This window comes from Orycteropus afer, unplaced genomic scaffold, assembly GCF_000298275.1.
Source record: "Orycteropus afer afer isolate SDZICR_OR568_19922 unplaced genomic scaffold, OryAfe1.0 scaffold00585, whole genome shotgun sequence".
Lineage (NCBI taxonomy): Eukaryota > Metazoa > Chordata > Mammalia > Tubulidentata > Orycteropodidae > Orycteropus > Orycteropus afer.
Genome location: NW_006922172.1, coordinates 1117733 through 1137309, shown reverse-complemented (window position 1 = coordinate 1137309; position 19577 = coordinate 1117733). Strand labels below are relative to the sequence as shown.

The 19577-nt window shown below is 40.4% G+C and overlaps 1 protein-coding gene across 1 annotated transcript in view; it reads left to right on the top strand.

Annotated features, from left to right (window-relative positions):
* The first annotated feature begins 3427 nt into the window (after positions 1-3427).
* The window catches only part of LGALS8 (galectin 8), a 64581-nt gene continuing 48431 nt past the window's right edge, over positions 3428-19577 (top strand). The window contains exons 1-4 of the mRNA XM_007956232.1: positions 3428-3472; positions 12635-12723; positions 14612-14822; positions 16431-16550. Of these exons, the coding sequence (XP_007954423.1) occupies positions 3428-3472; positions 12635-12723; positions 14612-14822; positions 16431-16550 (465 nt within the window). The remainder of the gene's footprint in view (positions 3473-12634; positions 12724-14611; positions 14823-16430; positions 16551-19577) is intronic.

The window sequence follows — 19577 nt, the reverse complement described above, 5'->3', positions numbered from 1 at the left end:
GGGTTTGAACCGCCAGCCTTCTGGTTAGCAGTCAAGTGCCTTAGGCACTATGCTACCAGAGCTCCAGAGCTACCAGAGCATATTAGGAGGTTCAAAAGTAAATTAGCATAGACTTTTAGACTTGTAGGCATATTAACACACATAAGCTGAGCTTATGAAAGATGTTTTTTGTTGTAACTACAGGGATATTTTAATTAAAAAAGAATTTTCTCCTGAAACAGTGCACAGAAATTTTATAGACAATCGTTTTGGTAACCTATTATACTGTTACCTAGTGCATTCTGCATCCCATACACTGCCCTAGTGATACCACTGCACATAACTTTATTTGTATTTCTCTCTGATGCTTTTACAGTCCAACAGGTCAATGTGGGCCAGACTGCAAAATAATTTCTGTTACTTATGTATTGAAGTAGGAGCTCTGGTGGTGTGCAGTGGTTAAGTGCTTGGTTGCTAATCAAAATGTTGGCAGATCGAACCCACCAGCCCCTCTACAGGAGAAAGTTTAGGGAGTCTGCATTTGTAAAGATTTAAACCCTATGGGGTAGTTAAGTTCTATTCTGTTCTGAGTCAGAACCATCTTGAAGGCAAGAAGTTTGGTTTGGATTTATTGAGGATCTAATACATGTTTAGGTCCCTGGGTGATGCAAACAGTTTGCACTTGACTATTATCCTACAGATGGGGGTCAAAGCCTTGTGTCACCGGCCTTGTGGAAGACCTGGCAATTTGTTTCCATAAAGTTTACCACCTAGAAAAACACTATAAAGTCGTTCTGCTTTGTAACACATGGGGTCGCTATGAGTCAGGAGAGTGTTTGGTTTGGAATATATAGTTGGAATTGGACTCTATATTGCTTATACTGTTCCCTGAGAAGAGTACAATTTATTTAGAAAAGACCAACACAAAATATTGGCCAAAAATCCACAGTGGCGCAAAGTACGAGGTATGAAACTAGATTGGGGCTTTGGGATAGGCACAGTCCGGCTACACTGAATCCATTTCTTCATCACATCACCTACATCCAAGGGTTTGTACGAGTAAAGAAGGAGTCTCTCGGCTGCCGCTGGGTTAAGACATGCTCCATACGACACTGGCCCTGAAGGGTGTCTAGTCCTAAGCGTCCTCCTTCCCAGACTCAGAGTCAGAACAGCGGGGTAAGTGGCAACGTATTTCCCTTGCACCCTCACCCCTACGTCGGACCGAGACAGGTCCGCCCAGGAATTTGTTCCACACACTTTTTTCTTTATTCCTTTTGTTCCTTCCTCAGCAACTCGGCCACAATCCAAATCCCCAGAGGCTGCGCAAGCAGCAGGGTGGCGGTCACTACCAAGGACCCGCCCCTACATAAGCCCAGTGCTGAGCCGCGTAGACGTTCCCACACGCTGACGCGAAGCCGACGGCTAAGACCCGGAGCTCGCGGAACGGGAAATGGAAGCAGACTGAGTCCTTTCACTTCCCGTAGGTGCCCAGGAACGCTGGGATCAGAACCTAGACGGCACCTGCGGCTGGACAAGCAGCCCAGTCTGGAAGGGGCACCCGGAACACCAGTCCTGGGGTGAGTTGGGAGAAGATGGCCCACCAGAGGTGGAATTGCTATGGCTAGACGCCCCAGTTAGGAGGGTACCCTAACATCTCTCTCTCTTAATCAATTTGGTTGGTGCTACAGTGTCTGGTTTCTTCATTCTCAGTCGGGTTTGAGTTACCAAGGGGAGAGTGAACTCAGGGGCGAGGGGAGGGGACTGCTTTTGCGAGTAAGGCGCTCCTGGGAATGAGGAATCGTGGGGAGTCTTGTGCCTTCCTGGGTCGTCCTGCTTGGTGCTACACCGGTAGGGCGCCTCGCTGCAAACCCCCTTCCCAGTTATGCTTCTATTTCATCTCCTCTCAGGACTTAGTTTTCTCTCAGTCCGAATGCGAAGCACCATCTCCGCACGAAGAGATCGAGAAGTTTCTTCCCTGGCAGAATGATAGTGTCTTTATCAGACCGTCATTACTGTCCTTGAGGTTAAACACACACATTAAGATGCCGAGTCATTTTGCTACAGTAGTAAACACTGAAAACGAAAGTCATTTGAATTCCCTTCCATCGTCGGTAAAGCGTAAATGATGGCTTCATTGTGTAGGCATCGAAATGTTAATAACAGGACCTGCTCGTGAGGATACTTCGGGGAATAATTGGTTTAATCTAAATCTATGCTTTAAATCGGGTCACTCTCTGGTCAGTATGTAAATTATGGATGTGACTATGGCAACGGTATCCGTTCTTTTTGCTCTTGTTTGTGCGTTCAGAATTTTACGGCGTAGAACAAAGAGTGTTGAGCTTTTGGCTAACATTTGTTAATGACACAGATTAAGGTTACAACCCAGAAGAGTTGGAATTTTCTCCTTTATAGACAGAGCAATAAATTTGGCCAGTGCGATGGCTGTACAGTATAATAGCAGAATTTCTGAAAGTAGAATGGAGAAAGCTTTAGTTTCATTTCTCCTTTATTTCTGCTTAATGCCATTACATTTTCCCCGGAGAACGGATGCATGCTTTTATCTTTAAAAATTTAGCTGATGTTTCCTCTTTAGCAACAGCAAAAAATGTGTCTTACTAGTACTCAGGGGATTGGATTTTTTTTTACCTTGAGTTGTATAATTTGGAAGAGGTTGACCAATCCTTTCTATAAACAGTAACAGCTATTTTATAGCATTTACTATTCCACTGATTTCTTTTCTCTTTTTTTTAACTCATTTAATCTTCAAAACAGACCTATAAGGTGAATAGTAATATTACCATTTTACAGACCACAAAAGAGAAGTTAAATGAATACCTCTGAAAATTATACACAACTGTTTGGTTAGTATTTACAGTTATTTTACTTTGAGTCCCTGCTGGTTAAACACTGGGCTACTAACCAAAAAGTTGCAATTTGAATTCACCCAGAGGCACATTGGAAGAAAGGCCTGGTGATCTGCTTCCAGTAGGTAGGTCACAGCTAAGAAAACCCTATGGAGATCAGTTCTGCTTTGACACATATGGAGTTGCCATGCATCAGAATTGACTCAGTGATAACTGGAAAGGAGGAAAAAGCGAGTTATTTTACTTTTTAAATATATATATATATATAATACATTTTGTTGATATGTTGTTAAATAACTATTTCTTGCACTCACACTGCAAAATTATTTAGTGTGTAAGAATTGGGGTGAGATCTTTGACTTTAATAGCATCGTGTTATTTGGTAATTATCAATAACATAATTTATAATTTAAATTAAAAAGTAGTTATGAAGAAAAACTGTTCATGGTTATTTTTCTTTCTCTCTATTTTGCTATTGCACAGGAAAGGTACTTCAATTTCAATTGGGGAAGTCTTAAGTGAAACGCATTTAAAATCACAGATCACATATCGAAGATACTCAGTCAACAATAAAGTGGAAAAGAATGATGTTGTCCTTAAACAACCTACAAAATGTCATCTATAACCCGGTAACTGAGTTCCCATAAAATTACTTTTTACCCGTGGCAGGATTGAGTACAAATCCAATTGAGTAGTAATTATCCATAGTGACTATGAGGGAGCAAAAATAAAATTCAGTTAATATATATAAAGTACTTACTGTGTGATAGGGACTTGGCTGGGTGATGAGTAAGAAATAGATATGGCCCTTGTGCTTGTCTGCTGGAGGAAAAGGACACAATTACAATAAGAGATGACGAGAGTCATGAGCAGAGTAGAGGAGGGAATGCCAGCTTTTGGCATAAGAGTGGGAAAGAGAAGGCTCAGATTATCTTCAGATAATCAAACAGTTTTCAAAGAAAAGTAGATTTCTTGGCGAGTTTTCCTTTCTTTTCTTTTTAAAATTTAATTAGAACTGACTATCAGAAGTTAATATTTAAGCTTTCCCTTTGCCTTTCACTGCTTGGTACTTTCACAAAAAAACCCAAACACCCTGCCGTTAAGTCGAACCCGACTCATAGCAACCCCTCTTTGGGTTTCTGAGGTAGTATCACTACAGAAGTATATTGCCCAACCTTCCTTCCGAGGAGTGGCTGGTGGGTTTGAACCACCAGCCTTCTGGTTAGCAGTCAGATGCCTTAGGCAGCAGGTAAAATGTCAAAAGCTAGTGGTGGGATGGAGTATAAGAGAAACTAGGGTCTTAACCAGGTCTTAGGGAGCTCTGGTAGCATAGTGGCTAAGACACTTGCCTGCTAACCAGACGGCTGGCGTTTCAAACCCACCAGCCACTCCTCGGAAGGAAAGTTGGGCAATCCTACTTCCGTAGTGATACTGCCTCAGAAACCCAAGGAGGGGTCGCTATGAGTCGGGTTTGACTCGACGGCACATGACAACAACAACAACCAGGTCCTAGGCTGCTCCAAGAACCCTTGAATGACTGTAATTACTAGATATTTCAGTATATACCCTGGTAGTAAATAACTTGTAGTTTTATGTTGTGATGAGAATCTTTAGAAACATCTAGTTTTCTACTTAACTGAAGCTTAGTGCTGAGTAAAATAAGACAGCTGCTTTTTTTGGTAAACAACTTGGACATGCTTGGGCAATTAGAAGAGTGAGAATCTTTGAAGTGAGGCCCTAAACCAGTTTTGCTTGTGTGGGGATGGAAGGGTTAACCTTTTTTATTATTTAGTTTATAGCTATAGTTCTTTTTTCCCTAAATGTTAATGTAATACAAGGGTAAGGTACAAGTTCCACATCAGGCAAAATCAGTGTTAGAAGAAATCCTCTTCAATGGTAGTTGGTTAAAAAAGGAAAACTTAACAGAATTTGAAGTCAGTGCAATGGTTAAAAATGGATCCTGTACAACTCAGAGTTAAAAACATCTCAAGGTTATAGACTGACTTTCTGCAAAGTTTTTTTTGTTTGTTTTTAAAAGGTGGGGGGGGCACTGCCTGCCAGGAGGATGGATGTATGGTTAAATTATGCTGGTCAGTTCTGCCTTCATGCATAGACACCTTTCCTGAATGTTATTTAGAAAACAGTTTTAAATATTAAAATCTTTGTATATTTTGATAATAGCATACTGCTGATTCTTGTAATTTCTGTGGTTAGCACCCCAATAGTAGATTGAAACAAAAATAAGTAGACTTTCATTTCCTGATGGAGCTCTGGAGAAGTAATGCTTCCTTAGAGCAATAGATACATTCAGGGTTCCAAAGTAGATTCATTTTTGTTCTGAGGGTAGTTTATGATAACAAGTTTTTGAGATAAATATTTTTGGTAAATAACAAATTTCTAAAGCTTCCTTGTTTTCCTGTCAGTTCTCACAAGCAAAAAAATGGTAGAAGTAGAAAGACTGAACTGAATGACAAATGTAACATTTTGATCTGTTTTTACATTTCACTTATTAAATATTTATAGAATTGAGTGCCCATATTGTGCTGAAGTTATAGTCTCCTATTTTGTTCAAAAGATAAAAATGAAGCAGCAGGTAACATAAATATTTTAAGTCAATCCGTTATAATGTTTTACAAGCTAGACTTAAAACTGTTTTCTTGCATCCTAGTTTTGTTTGGGGGTCGCTATGAGTCAGGTCCAACTCAAGGTCACATAACAACAAACAACAGTAGTTGTTTTGTCAGTGATCTATTCAAACAATGAGGAAGTGTTTATTGAGTTTCTACTGTATACTTATATATTTATTAAGCATCATGAAGACCTAGAACTGTCACCTTTTGTTTTTTATATCATTGATTAAAGTTTTGGTTCACACTACTGATCAACTCTGTTTATATATCTCTGTTATATTCGAGAGGATAAAGTAAATTGTTTGACTGGCCTATATATTTTTTCTTATTTAGTATATGTATTTGAGTAGTCCATTTGATAAAATCCCAAGACTTAAAAAAGTCATGCTCCCTTTTCTTTCCATTCAGATTCAGTGAATAATTTGGGGACAATATCTTAACTTCATACCAGAAATGAAATCTGTTGTTTGGCAGCTTAGTGTCTACCTGTATGTCTTATTATTGTTTATAGTTTGACATGGTCGTTACTCCAAGGTAATATACAGATTGCTAACATTTGTAAAAATGGCATGTGGACATCAGATCTCATCTAACTTCAAGGGGAGGAGAGAGAATCAAGATCAACCCTATAGCTAATTTCCTATGAGGTGAAGGTCAGACATATCTCTACCCTCCATCCGTTTACCAATTCTGACACTGCTGCCCCTTCCACAGCACTCTACCTCTCTACTGTGTTCAGTGATTCATTTCAGTGCCCACACAGAACTCACAGACCATATTCACAATTATGAAGTATTTTTTAGGAAAGTTAACAGGTACAATTCAGGATCAGGATCAATGGGTTACAACTCAGGATCGGGGTCAGAAAGCATGTAGGCAAAGTCTGGAAGGCTCCCTGGAAGTGGAGAGCACATCTCCTTTCTTCAGTGCATAATGGCTCTCTCAGCTCCTCTTAGCTATTCAAGCACAGCCCTTCTTTCTGCTGTGCACACCCCCAGAGAACAGCCTCCCTCTTGGCCTCCTGAAGACAGGCTCCTATCCACTTCCACAGGACAGGCTGCCCCATGCCCTGGTCTCTACTCTGCTACACCAAGTGTTTAAAAGCTCTTCAGCAGTAAATGCCAGGGACACCACACTCTGCCAGAAAACCTCCTGTAAGAGGGGATTCATTGCTTTTTTGAATATAGAACACATCTGCTTTGTAAAATTTCACCTAAATCAAAATACAAAGTTAAAAAAAAAAAAAAATCCAAATAGTACTTCTTAAGCGTTTCAGTGAACCATGAAAATTCCTTCCACTTGGGCACTCAGTTCCACTCCCCAGCTACAATCAGTGGTTTTACTAACCTGTTCTGACTGATCCTTCTCTCTTTTACCCGCTATATTGGGGATCCAAGAACCACCCCAGGTTCTGCTAAGAGGACTCACAGTATTTAGTCATAGTCACAAGTGTGATTTTTATAATGAAACAATACAGGGGAACATCACCGAAGGGAAATGGCACGTGTGGTAAAGTCTAAGAAAACCAGGTCCAACGTTCCAAGGGTCCTCTTTTAGTGGTGTCACCTATGATGGGTTTATTTCCACCAGTAGCAAGCTGTGACAACACATGTGAAATGTTGTCTGCCAGGTATGCTCATTAGACATTCAGTGCCCAGGGATATTTTGAGGGACTAGTCTCTGCCTTGCATGTATCAAAAATCCCAAACTCAAAGGGAAAGCACACATTTGGCTTAGGCCCAGGGAGCCACATTAATCAGTTAGGATGGTGGGCATCTTCCTGAAACCTAAGATCCCAGATACAGCTGAGAGCCAACCTTGTAAGCAAGGCTGCTATGTTAATTCTGCTCTGCACACGGTAATTTCAGCAACCACTGAGTCTTTGCCCCCTGACTTTTTGCTCTCTCAATTTTTTTATTGACTTTGATATTTACTGATTGTCCCAAGTGTGACTTTCAGATATGATTTCAGGCCATTCTTCTAAGATATGATCTTGAATCTTTAATACTCCTTTCAGTATATTTACTCTTAGGTGTCTAGCCAACCCTTTAAAAGTGTTAGAAACCAAACTCATCATCTTCTTTCTAAAGTCTAGTTTCCTTCTTCGTTTCACCATTTTAGTTGATGGCCCTATGTAGACAATTTCCTTTGAAAGATCTCTTGTATCTGTCTCTCTTTCCCACTGCCACCACCCTCAATCATGTCCTTACCACTTTATGCCAGACTTGTTGGAATTAGTCCGAGATGACCCCGGACGTGCAGTGGACTATTGTTCCTAAACACCATTTTCATTATGTCATTCCAAAATCTGACCCGACCCCACTTTTTTCACCTTTTCCCTTACAACTTACATCTCCTGGAATGATGTTTTCTTTTCTTGTTTTTAGGCTTCTGTAAACATACATTTTCACCTGAAGTGGCTTCCCCTTTCTTTCTGCCTAACTATAGTCTACCCAAGTCAAAATCACACCTCCTTTATATCCTTTCTTTGGCTACTTCATTTAGATCTTTATCACATTTTCCTGATGCATTTATTTGACACTTATGTACTTCCCTATTTTGATAGATATTTGAGCTAACACGATTCTTTATTGCAAGCAACGGAAACCAAATCTGTCCAATATAAGCAGAAAAGGAATTTATTAAAGATACTGAGTATTTCTTGGCATCTACAAGGATTGAAGAACCAGGCTTAGAGACTACACAACCACTGATAACCCTCAAAATCGTGAAACAGCATCTGTTGCATGTTGGACACAGTACTTTCTGCACTGCCAATACCACCAGCACCCTCTGACCCTGAATGTAGCTGCTGCCCTCTTGCCAGAGTGAATACTGCAGCATTCTGGCTTCTTGTCTAATTTAAAGTTTAAGATAAGAGTTGTGATGGACAGACTTTAATCATATGTGCCCTTGCCCTAACTGCAAAGGAGACTGGGAAAAGGATAATTTAGATATAATGTAATCTTTATAATATAGAGGATTGTCCAGATATAAAAGATGTACTAATTTCCCAGGATTGCCATAACAAAGTGCCACAAAGTTCATGACTTAAAATAACAGGAATTTATTCTTTTTCAATTATGGAGGCAGAAGTTTAAAATTAAGTTGTTGGCAGGGCCACAGTTCTCCTGAGGCTCTCTAGTGGCAAATTCTTCCTTGTCTCTTTCAGCTCCTGGTGGCTCCTGGCATTCCTTAGCTTGGGAGTACATTACTCCGATATCTACCTTTGTCTTCAGATGGTTGCTGTGGTAGTTAAGGTTGAGTGTCAACTTGGCTGGGCCTGGTTGAGTAGCTGGGCAGCTGGTAGTAGTTATTCCCATGATGAGACTGGTAATCAACTCCATGGTAGGATCTACCACAGACAGCTGAGTAGCAGCTTCCCGTATCTAAGAAGCAGCTCTGGGAATGATGGTCTCTAGTTTATGGCATGCTTGAACCCTGCATGTAGCTGAGTCATTGTTCAGCAGTCTGCCATGCTCTGCCAGTCTTGGGACTTTTAATGGCCTTGAATTAATGGCCTGCTGTGTGGTTTGGTAAAATCAGGACTGTGCCTTGTTACTTGTCAACCTTGGGCTTGTCAGCTTCAGCAGCCAGTAGCTGAGTGAAGAAAAGCCTCTAGCTTCAGTGAGCCTGGAGCAGGAGGCAGAACTGAAGCCCAAGGTTGAGGGCCTTTCACCCAGCCACTAGAGCCTGGCACTTTGAACTTGCACTTAAGGGCTCCAGATTGTAAGAATAAACTCTTGTTTGTTAGGGCCATCCTATTTGTGGTATATTCCTGTCAGTGTGACACCAGGTAACCAAAACAGCCACCTTTTCCCATGTGTCTATTTGCCCTCATCTTATAAGGTCACCAATCATTGGTTTTAGGGCCCACTCTAAATCCAGGATGTTGTATCACAAAATCCCTAACTTTTTATATCTGCAAAGACACTATTTCCAAATAAGGTTACATGCTTAGGTTCTAGGTGCACACGAATTTTGGGAGGGTGGGAGAATTATTCCACCCACTACAGAAAAAGATTCAGATTTTGGACAGCCAAACAGAATGCCACATTTCCACTCATCATCTTTTCACAGAGATATGACTTCTCCCCAACTATCTTACAAGCTTCTGAGGAACAGGAGTCTCAAGCTTGTAACTTGAGTCTAACTTCTAGCCTGCACATAGCAGGCATTCACCGCCATGGAGTTGATTACGACTCATAGTGACCCCTTCTTGGGTTTCCGAGGCAGTATCTCTACGGAAGTAGATTGCCCCGTCTTCCTACTGAGGAGTGGCTGGTGGATTTGCACTGTCAGCCTTCTGGTTAGAGGTCAAATGCCTAGGCACTACGCCACCAGAGCTCCCTATAAATAATTAAAAAGGCAAAACTATATAAATCAGCTATAATGTTTTTTCCAGCAAATAACACCAAACAGTGGCTTAAACATGATACTATCTCCAGTGTGATAATACCTGTATTCTAAACTTTTACAGAAATTAGTAATTATTTATGGTGTTTTAAAGACTCTAGCTTGCAGTTGCCTAGAAAAAAAACCTTTTCCTTTTTCATAGGAGCGAATAGTCATGGTGAGCTACAGGGATGATCCAAGAAAGTTGAGTATTACAAGCTGTGACTTACAGTGTTTTCCTAAGTAGATAGTACTTTTGTAATCCAGACAACTAAAACAGCAAATAGCCAAAATTCTCAGCATACTTATTTCTCAGACTAGAATAACTTCATAACAGTTGTAACCAACTTATTGTTAGTGATGATAATAGATTGTTTGGAGTTAAAACTCTTTCCAACTCTAAAATAACCCAAACGCAAACCAAATTCACTGCCATGGAGTCGGATCTGACTCATAGCGACCTCTCCTGGGGTTTCTGAGGTGGTATCACTGCAAAAGTAGATTGCCTGACCTTCCTTCTGAGGAGTGGCTGGTGGGTTTGAACCGCCAGCCTTCTGGTTAGCAGTCAAATGCCTTAGGCACTATGCCACCAGAGCGTCTACATTTTTGTGCTTTTAAAAAACAAACACTTATTATGGAACTCTGAAAATTAAAAAACTGTATGTTGTTGTGTGCCATTGAGTCGGACCCGACTCATAGCAACCCTTCCTTGGATTTCCAAGGCAGTTATCACTATGGAAGTAGATTGCCCAACCTTCCTTCCGAGGAGTGGCTGGTGGGTTTGAACCTCCAGCCTTCTGGTTAGCAGTCAAGTGCCTTAGGCACTGCGCTACCAGAGCTCCTAAGAAACTGTATGAAGAAGAAAATTAAAATAAGAAGACTATTGCAACCTTTTTGGTTTGTTTCTATATTTATAATGTTTATTATTAGTTGACATCCTACCATATGTAACTTTTGTATGTTACTTTTTCACTGATCTGTCACTAACATTTTTCTAGTATTAAACATTCTATATATAAATATAATTTTAATATATATAAATTTTGATCTGGCAAAAGCTGTTTTCATATTATTGCAAGGTTTATACTTTGACAGATACTGCTACATATTCTTGGAATCAAGTGTGGCTCCAAAGATCAGATGTGCATCACAGGTGTGGATGTGTTGTCTTCCAACATTCCCTACACATACAAACCAGCTGCTCTGACCTAGAGCTGTAGCACAATCAATAGTCAGTTGTGTTTTTCCTTTTCTGATCTGATGCCGGCTTTGCTTATCCCCACCCACCCTGCTCTCAGTAATTACCATGACACCAAATAGGTAATTGGCTTTCTTCATTTCTCATCTGAATGTTTAAAACAATAGAGAGCTTATTGCCTCACCTCACTGCCTAGTAGCTGCTTAATTGCCCCTGCTTACTCTCATGGGTAAGACCTGCCAGCACCCAGTTGCAGGCTGGTGAAGGCTCATTCATTTATCTTATATCTAGTGAATGAATGTTGTCCTTTGGCCTGGGATGTAAACATGATCCAGAGCTGCTCCACAGAGATCACAGTAGGGAGAGATATATGTGAACAAACAAGTTATGAAGTGCTTGAGGGGTCCTAAGAGGGGCTAACTCAGTCTGCCCAGGAGATCGGACTTGAGACAAGACTTGCAGTATATGAGCCACAAGCTTGCTACTGCTCTTACATGGGCTTTCTTGTTTTATTTCTTGTGTTTTTGTCAATTAGAGCTACCCTGGATAGGTTTAGCATATAACTTGGTTGAGCTTGGCATAATGATATCTGGTTGTATGTGCTAGTCAGATGCTTCAGAGTGGAGGAGGGAGATGGTTGTGGTGCAGGAGATGCAGCCACATTGCACAGGTCCCCAGCCACTCGACAGGAGGACAGTGAGACATCTCTGGGGCAGGGGAGTGGTGAGATCTGACAGTGCACTGAATACTGGGCAAGGAAACCTGCCAGAGCCTAAGTCTGCCAGTAGGACCAGCACAAGGCAAGTAGATTTCATGTCTTGAAAGATCCACAGGACCTGGAGTTCATCCTTCTTGTTGTTGTTATTTGCCATCGAGTCAGCCCCGACTCATAGCGACCCCTCCTTGGGTTTCTGAGGCAGTATCACTACGGAAGTAGGACTGCCCAACCTTCCTTCCAAGGAGTGGCTGAAGTTCATCCTTAAGAGCATGCAATTCTCTTTTGCATTTCTAACAGTGTGGTTAGCATTGCAATGTGGAAGTTGGAAGAGATTAGGCATCCTATTCTCATATGGGAGAGTGTGACATCATTTGGAGCCCTTCTAGAGGCAGTGAATATATATCATAATCTTTTGTCAGCATTGGCTTAGGGCCTAAGGTGGTCTTGAGGCTTCTTTGGAGATTGTCAATGGAATTATAGGAAAAAGGGATGGGGAGGCATGGCATTGCAAAAAGTTGTTTTTTCTGTTGTCAAAATTATCATATTACAAAAGTTTTATTTCACAAAACCCATAGCCAAATACGAAGTACTGTTAATAGTATTTATCTTATGTCTTTTTCTAGAGAACTCAGAATGATTTGTAGATATTGCAGATAACCTTGCCATATTGTTTCCTGTAGCTATTTGAATAGTGAAGACTGTTTGGGAAATGCTGGCTTCTAAACAGATTTATGTGCAGCCTTTAAAAATTTAGTCATTCTCTATTGATAACTGAGTATGGCTGTAATTTCTTAGTCATTAATTTTGTTTATATGAATGATTATTTGTTAAAAATAATTTTCCTTTGTAGGTTATCCCCTACGTTGGCACCATTCCTGAGCAATTGGAGGCTGGGACTTTGATTGTAATACGTGGGCATGTTCCTGGTGATTCAGACAGGTAAAGTCATTGTGTTAAATGAGAAAAGAACGTGACCAAACTGTCTTTTTGTAATTTTGGATTAACAACTACAACAAAAAAATATAGGAAAGACTATTTTGACAACTTTAGGCCTGATTTTGCTTTCATTAGCAGTCCTGGTCAAGGTGCTGGGGAGATTGAAAGAGATAACTAAAACGGTGATTTGGATTTTTAATTTTATTGTTGTAAGTCTGATTTAAATATAAAGAGTTAGATATCTAGATAAAGAAGAGAATTGTGGTCAGAGGACAAAGACAGAATATAGTTCCAGCTTGCTTTGGGTACAAAATGCTAGAGTGGGCTGTATCAGTTAGAGTTGAGTTCAGCTTTATGTGACCTACCTCCAAATAATAGTGGTTTAATTAAGATAGACTTCTATTTCTGTCTTGTGAAAATGAAGTCTAAAGTAGAAAAGTTTTTTCAAGGCCTCTGCATAAAGTCATTAGAGAGGTAGGCCTCTTCTGGCTCACTCTATGCTGTCCCTAGCACAAGGTCTTCATTCTCATAATCCTCGGAAGCTAGAACTCCAGTTCATCATACCTGTGTTTTGGGCAGTGCATGTGTGTGCATGTGTGTGTATGTGTGTGTGTGTACAAAAAGCAAATGTCAGTTGACTTTTAAGATTAATTTCAAGCTGAACCACATGAGCATGCCTGATTGCAAGGGAGACAAGAAAATAGAATTTCTTATTCTGGGAAGATATGGTGAAGGGGAGAATAGGTAATCTATATATTTAGGCTACAAGGGTGAATGAACAAGAGATAAGCCCATGTGTCACTTAGTTTGAATTTTCCTGCTTGCTTAGCCTTATCTGCAGGAGTCCCTGTAGTTACCTCAATAGCTGATGTTTTGATGCCATATAATGTGATAGGAATATTAACAGCTGCTCCAGATGGACTCATCAGAAAATAGTTGCCATTTTTGTGACTTTTGAAAAACACCAGTCCTTAATTTATCAACTTAATAGGCAAAAATCTGAGATTTGTTTTCATTGAAGGTCCTTTGTGAATTGATGTACTAGTAAGTAAGCTCTGGAAGACAGAGACAAATTTATACAGATGCAGGAGAGCCTAAAGGCAGACTTTTTGTATGTCATAATTTTGTCCCAGATTGGCTTTGTGGGTTGGCAGTCTTGCTTGGGCCATCTTGTGTTGCCTCTTGACATCCACACAATTTACCACTGTGCTGTGATTCATGCTGTGTCAGGGAGGTATATTCAAACTAGATTGGAAAATAATTACTCATAGAAAGACAATAAGTACAAAATATTCATTAGATCACTGAGTTTCTTATAAAGGCAAGAGTATAACCCAACCTACTTTTTCTCTAAGTAGAATTTTCTGTTTGTTCAGTACTGTGTGTATTTTGGGTTTGTGGAAGATAAAAAGTAATATTTTTCAGAGCATGTTTTACTGGCTTGCATGAAACTGTTTATTAAGTGTTTTCTGTTTTAGGCTGGTGCTGAGAAGGTCAGGGTGTTATAGCCAGTTTGGTGTCTTGTGATCCACAGACCCATACCTTGGTCCAGCCCCACACAAGTGCATGCAGTGAGCTGAAAGAAGAGCATGGAAGAGCCAGGGCAAGAGCCCTCCCACACTCAGAGAAATAGCGGGAAGACACTTGACTTGTTGATGCATGAAAAGAAGCACTGCAGGAGGTGTTGAGGCGAATCTTTGATGTTCCAAGTTTTGCCTCGCTTGCCATGGTGACCTTTGTGTCTGGCACAGTACCAAGCTCATCACAAGAATGCATTTAAGTCTTGTAACAGCCTTGTGGAGCATCTGTGTGGGAAAAGATCAAACAAGACTTAGCATTTTCAGCCTCTCCCTTGTGAACACTCACATGGCCCACATTTCTTTCCTCTCAGATTCCAGGTAGACTTACAATGTGGCAGCAGCATGAAACCTCGAGCTGATGTGGCCTTTCATCTCAATCCACGTTTTAAAAGGGCCAACTGCATTGTTTGCAATACGTTGATCAATGAAAAATGGGGACGGGAAGTCATCACCTATGAAATGCCTTTTCAAAAGGAAAAGTCTTTTGAAATTGTGATCATGGTGCTGAAGGACAAATTTCAGGTTGGTTTTGGAGAATGACATATTGAATCCTCATTAGTGAGAGTAAGCTTACAGGGAAGATTTTCACACTATGACCTCACCCTTACATTTATTAAATCCAGAGAAATTGTATGGCTTTGTGATTTTTCTCTAAAGTAAAGGCCAGGTAGAGACCTAAATGTATGAAAGAGCACAGCTGCTCTGTGTTGCCATTTGGGAATACAGGTCAGTGTGACCAGTCCTTTTTAATTAGAGCCTATTTCTTCTAGTAGAGCTGAGTTTTATTCTGACTTGGCACACCATTAAAGGAGCTCTAGTGGCACAGAGTCTGAGGCATTTGACTGCTAAACAGAAGGTTGGTTGGTTCAGACCCAACAGCCATTCTGCAGAAGGAGGCCTGGTTAGTCTACTTCTGTAAATATTTATGCCTCAGAAACCCAGTGTGGGTGGCCATGAGTTGGAACTGATTCGATGGCAGTGGGTTTGGTTTTTTAGTTTTATATTAGTTAGGTGATAATGAATTTTAACTACCATTACCCAAAGCATGTGTGGAGAATCCAGAACTAACAAAAGGATGGGAAATCCCAGTATAGAAGTCAAAAGGATTCTGTAAAGTCCATTTCTGTCACAAGGTAGCTCTTTAGACTCGTGAGATTTTACACCCAGAGGGGATCTTAGAAATCCATTGTGTAGTAAGGTCATCACACATTTTATACCTAGAAAGTATGTATAGAACTGAATTTGTCTTGGAGTCTTACAACCATTTTGCCACAAGTCTATAGACCTTTCCCAGAACTAGAGATTTGTACCAATTAGAGTCAAAACTCTCCATCTGAGGGTACAGAATGGAACTGCCCCATAGGGTTCCAAAGTTGTAAATCTTTGCAGAAACAGACTGCCTTATCTTTTTTCCACGGAATGGCTGGTGGGTTCAAACTGCTTACCTTTTGTTTAGCAACCAAATTTTTTAACCACTGTGCCATCAGAGTACCTGGAATTAGGGAGGAAAGGAAAAGGAACTAAATATACTAAATATTTAGTCTGTGTCACACACTAGGAAACCTATATAAGTAGCACTTTGAAGAAGAGATTTTTCTATTTGCAAATAAGGAAAATACATCTCAAATAAGTTGGGTAACTTGCCCAGTTCATTCATTCTGCAGATTCTCCATACATTTATTGAGCATTTATAGTGTGGTAGGCCATTTCTCTTATAGTTGCTTACAATGTGGTCCTCAGGGAAGTCTGTTTGTAAGTTTGCAGGGCAGATCTTTAACCTTGAATCATAGGTCTCTAGCACATCTGTGATTTCTGTGTGCCCTTTGAACCCTGTGATGCTCATATATTTGCACACTTAAACATATACATCCTTATATGCATTCATAATGCATATACTTGCCTAGGTGAGGGTCTGTGGTATCTTATCAGATCAGGAACTCAACAGAAATTAAGAAACATTGATGATATTGTGGTTTCTTTCAGTCTATATTTGGTTGTAGATGTAACGTGGACATCTGGGGGAAAAGGCATAAAGTTAAATCCAAGGAATCAGATTCTAATTTGGAAAATAATTACTTGTTTTTTTTTTGGGGGGTGGGGCGGGCATGGTTGTCTTTTTTATCTGTCTAGGTGGCTGTAAATGGAAAACACACACTGCTCTATGCCCACAGGATTAGCCTGGAGAAGATCGACACTCTGGGCATTTACGGCAACGTTAACATTCACTCTGTTGGTTTTAGATTCAGTTCGGTGAGTGTCCTTTTACAGCTTGGGGTCTTCTTTGATATATAGCTTTCTGGCCAAATGATGTGGGAAACAAAGTTAATTAACATCTGTTGCCATAAATATAATATAAATATCTCCATCAGTAAAATTTAAATGTTTTTAGAAGTTAATCTTTCAGACTAATTGTTGTTAGTTCCCTTGGAGTCAGTTACAACTTGTGGAGACCCCAGGTGTGCAAAGTAGAAGTGCTCCATAGGGTTTTCAAGGCTGTAACCTTTCAGAGGCAGGTCACCAAGCCTATCTTCTGAGGTACCTCTGAATGGGTTAGAACCACCAGCCTTTCAACTAGTAAGTTGAGTGCTTAACTGTTTGCTCCACCCAGGACTCCTTCAGACTAGTAGGACACTATCATTCAGGGCTTTATTTTGTGTAGGATCTCAAATCTATTTTCTGTTTTTTCTAGCAAAAAACAAAACAGAGGAAAAAAAAAATATAAACACTTTTTTAGCTAGGTAGGGATTTCTGTATGATAGTGTCCCAGAATTGAAATGTTTTGAGTCAAAGGATATTTGCATTTTAAGTTTTGATAGGTACTGCTGACTTTCCCTCCAAAAAGGTTAAAACTATTTTGCACTCTCCACAACTATGCTCATTTCCTCACATTCATATCTATATTAATTACTAGTCTTTTTTAATGGTTGCCAATTTGATGGTGTGGGGAGAAAACCCTAATGTTGAGTGCATTATTAGCATATTTTTCAAGCGTATTTTCATGCTTCCAAACTGAAACCAAAACCAAACTCACTGCTGTTGAGTCAGATCCAACTCACGGCGACCCCTCTTTGGGTTTCTGAGGTGGTATCACTACAGAAGTAGATTGTCCAACCTTTCTTCTGAGGAGTGACTGGTGGGTTTGAACTGCCAGCCTTCTGGTTAGCAGTCAAATGCCTTAGGCAGTACACCACCATTTTGATTTATCAAACAAGTTGTATCTTTTTTTTTTTTTTTTTAATTGTGATTTGGGTGAAAATTTGCAGAGCAAATTCACTTTCCATACAGCAGTCCGCATACACTTTGTCTCATGACATTGACCACAATTTACCGCAGTGCAACAGCTCCCCTCCCACTTCTTCCTGATAATTACCTCTTCCCTGTGTCTCTCCTTCCTTGCCTTCTTGCCCCTGAGCTGTCTCCTTGTGCATAAGCAGCCGTTCTTTCTCCCATGATTGTTCTCTCCAAGGAGTGTATCTTCCTCAGGTAAATGTTCAAGTCATATGCCTATCTTTTGCTTAGCTGGAAGCCACAGGTGTGGGTTCAATTCCAGACCTGAAGCGCAGCTAGGGGCCATAGTCTCAGTGGTTCCACCAGGCTCTATCGGACCAGCAAACCTGGTCCCCCCCCTTTTTTTTCTCCAAATGATTTTGAGTTTTGTTCCACACTGTTCTCTCTCTCTATACAGGATCTCCTATTATAGATCCCCTTCCAAATGGTTTACATTGGTAGCCAGGCACCATCTAGTTCTTCTGGTCTCATAGTCATACAGGCTGCAGATCAGATGGTGTACTAGGTGCTAGGACTGATTGTTGCCATGAATTTTTGGTTTTCTTCTTTTCTCTGAACAAGGAGAGACCCATCGTTGCATCTAGATGGCAGCTTGGAAGCTTTTAAGATCCCAGTCACTACTCACCAAAGTAGGAGGTGGAACAATATTTTGTGTAATATGTTATGCCAATTGAGCTTGATGTCCCCTGTGACTATAGTCCCGAGCCCACAGGTTCAACTACTCGGTCCCTCTGGGTATCTGGCTGTGACCACGCAGTGGCTACAACCTTCCCTCTTGTCAGATCTACTATACACCTGGGAATTCAGATCATACACATAAACTTAAAGGACCATTGTCTGCCAACCCTATACATGTTCTTGGGTACACTCCCCACTTCATAGACATACCTAATTATTCAGCCTGTCCCTCCATTTGTCCACCCATCTATCCACCCAAATACCCATGTTTGCCTTCTCTGACAACTTCAAGCAATACTGTATGTGCAAAAGAGTTCATCTTTGTTGTCTGTACCTCCCATGTACCTATCTATCTATGTCTTTCTCTTCCTCAGTGCCACCATGTTGATCACTCACATTTGGTACATATCCCTTCTCTTCACACAAATCAATACTTATCTCTATCTATCTAACAGTGTTCCCTCCCCAACCCTCCCACCCCTGGTAACCAACAAAGAAAATTTCCTTCCGTAGATAAACCTTTCCTAGACTTTTACAATAACTGACTAATACTATATTTGTCCTTTTGTGATTAACTTATTTCACTCAGCATAATGTCCTCCAAGTTCATCCACTATATGTGGTGTTTTGCAGATTCTAGGTTATTCTTTAGGGTTGCATAGTATTCCATTGTGTATATGTATCATAGTTTGGTTATTCCTCAGTTGATGAACACCTAGGTTGTTTCCATCTTTAGGCTATTGTAAATAGTGCTGCGATGAACATGGGTGTACATATATCTGTTCTTGTCATGGCTCTCACTTCTTTAGGGTGAACCTAGTAATGGAACGGCTGGGTCAAATGGTATTTCTAATTCCAACTTTTGAAGGAATCGCCATACTGCTTTCCACAATGGTTGTACCATTTTACAGTCCCACCAGTGTATGAGAGTCCCAGTCTCTCCACAATCTCACCAGCATTTGTTGTTTTCTGCCTTTTTGGACTTTGCTACTAGTGCTGGAGCATGATGATATCTCACTGTTGTTTTGATTTGCATCTCTCTAATAGTTAATGATCATGAGCATTTCTTCATATGTTTGTTGGTCACTTGAATGTCCTCCTTGGTGAAGTGCCTATTCATGTCTTCTGCCCATTTTTTAATTGGATTGTTTGTCTTTTTGTTATTGAGGTGTTGGAGTTTTCTGTAAATTCTAGAGATAAGTCCATTGTCAGATATGTCATTGCCAAATATTTTTTCCCAATCTGTAGGTTCTCTTTTGACTCTTTTGGAGAAGTCTTTGGAAGCACATAAAAATTAAAAATTGCCCCTAG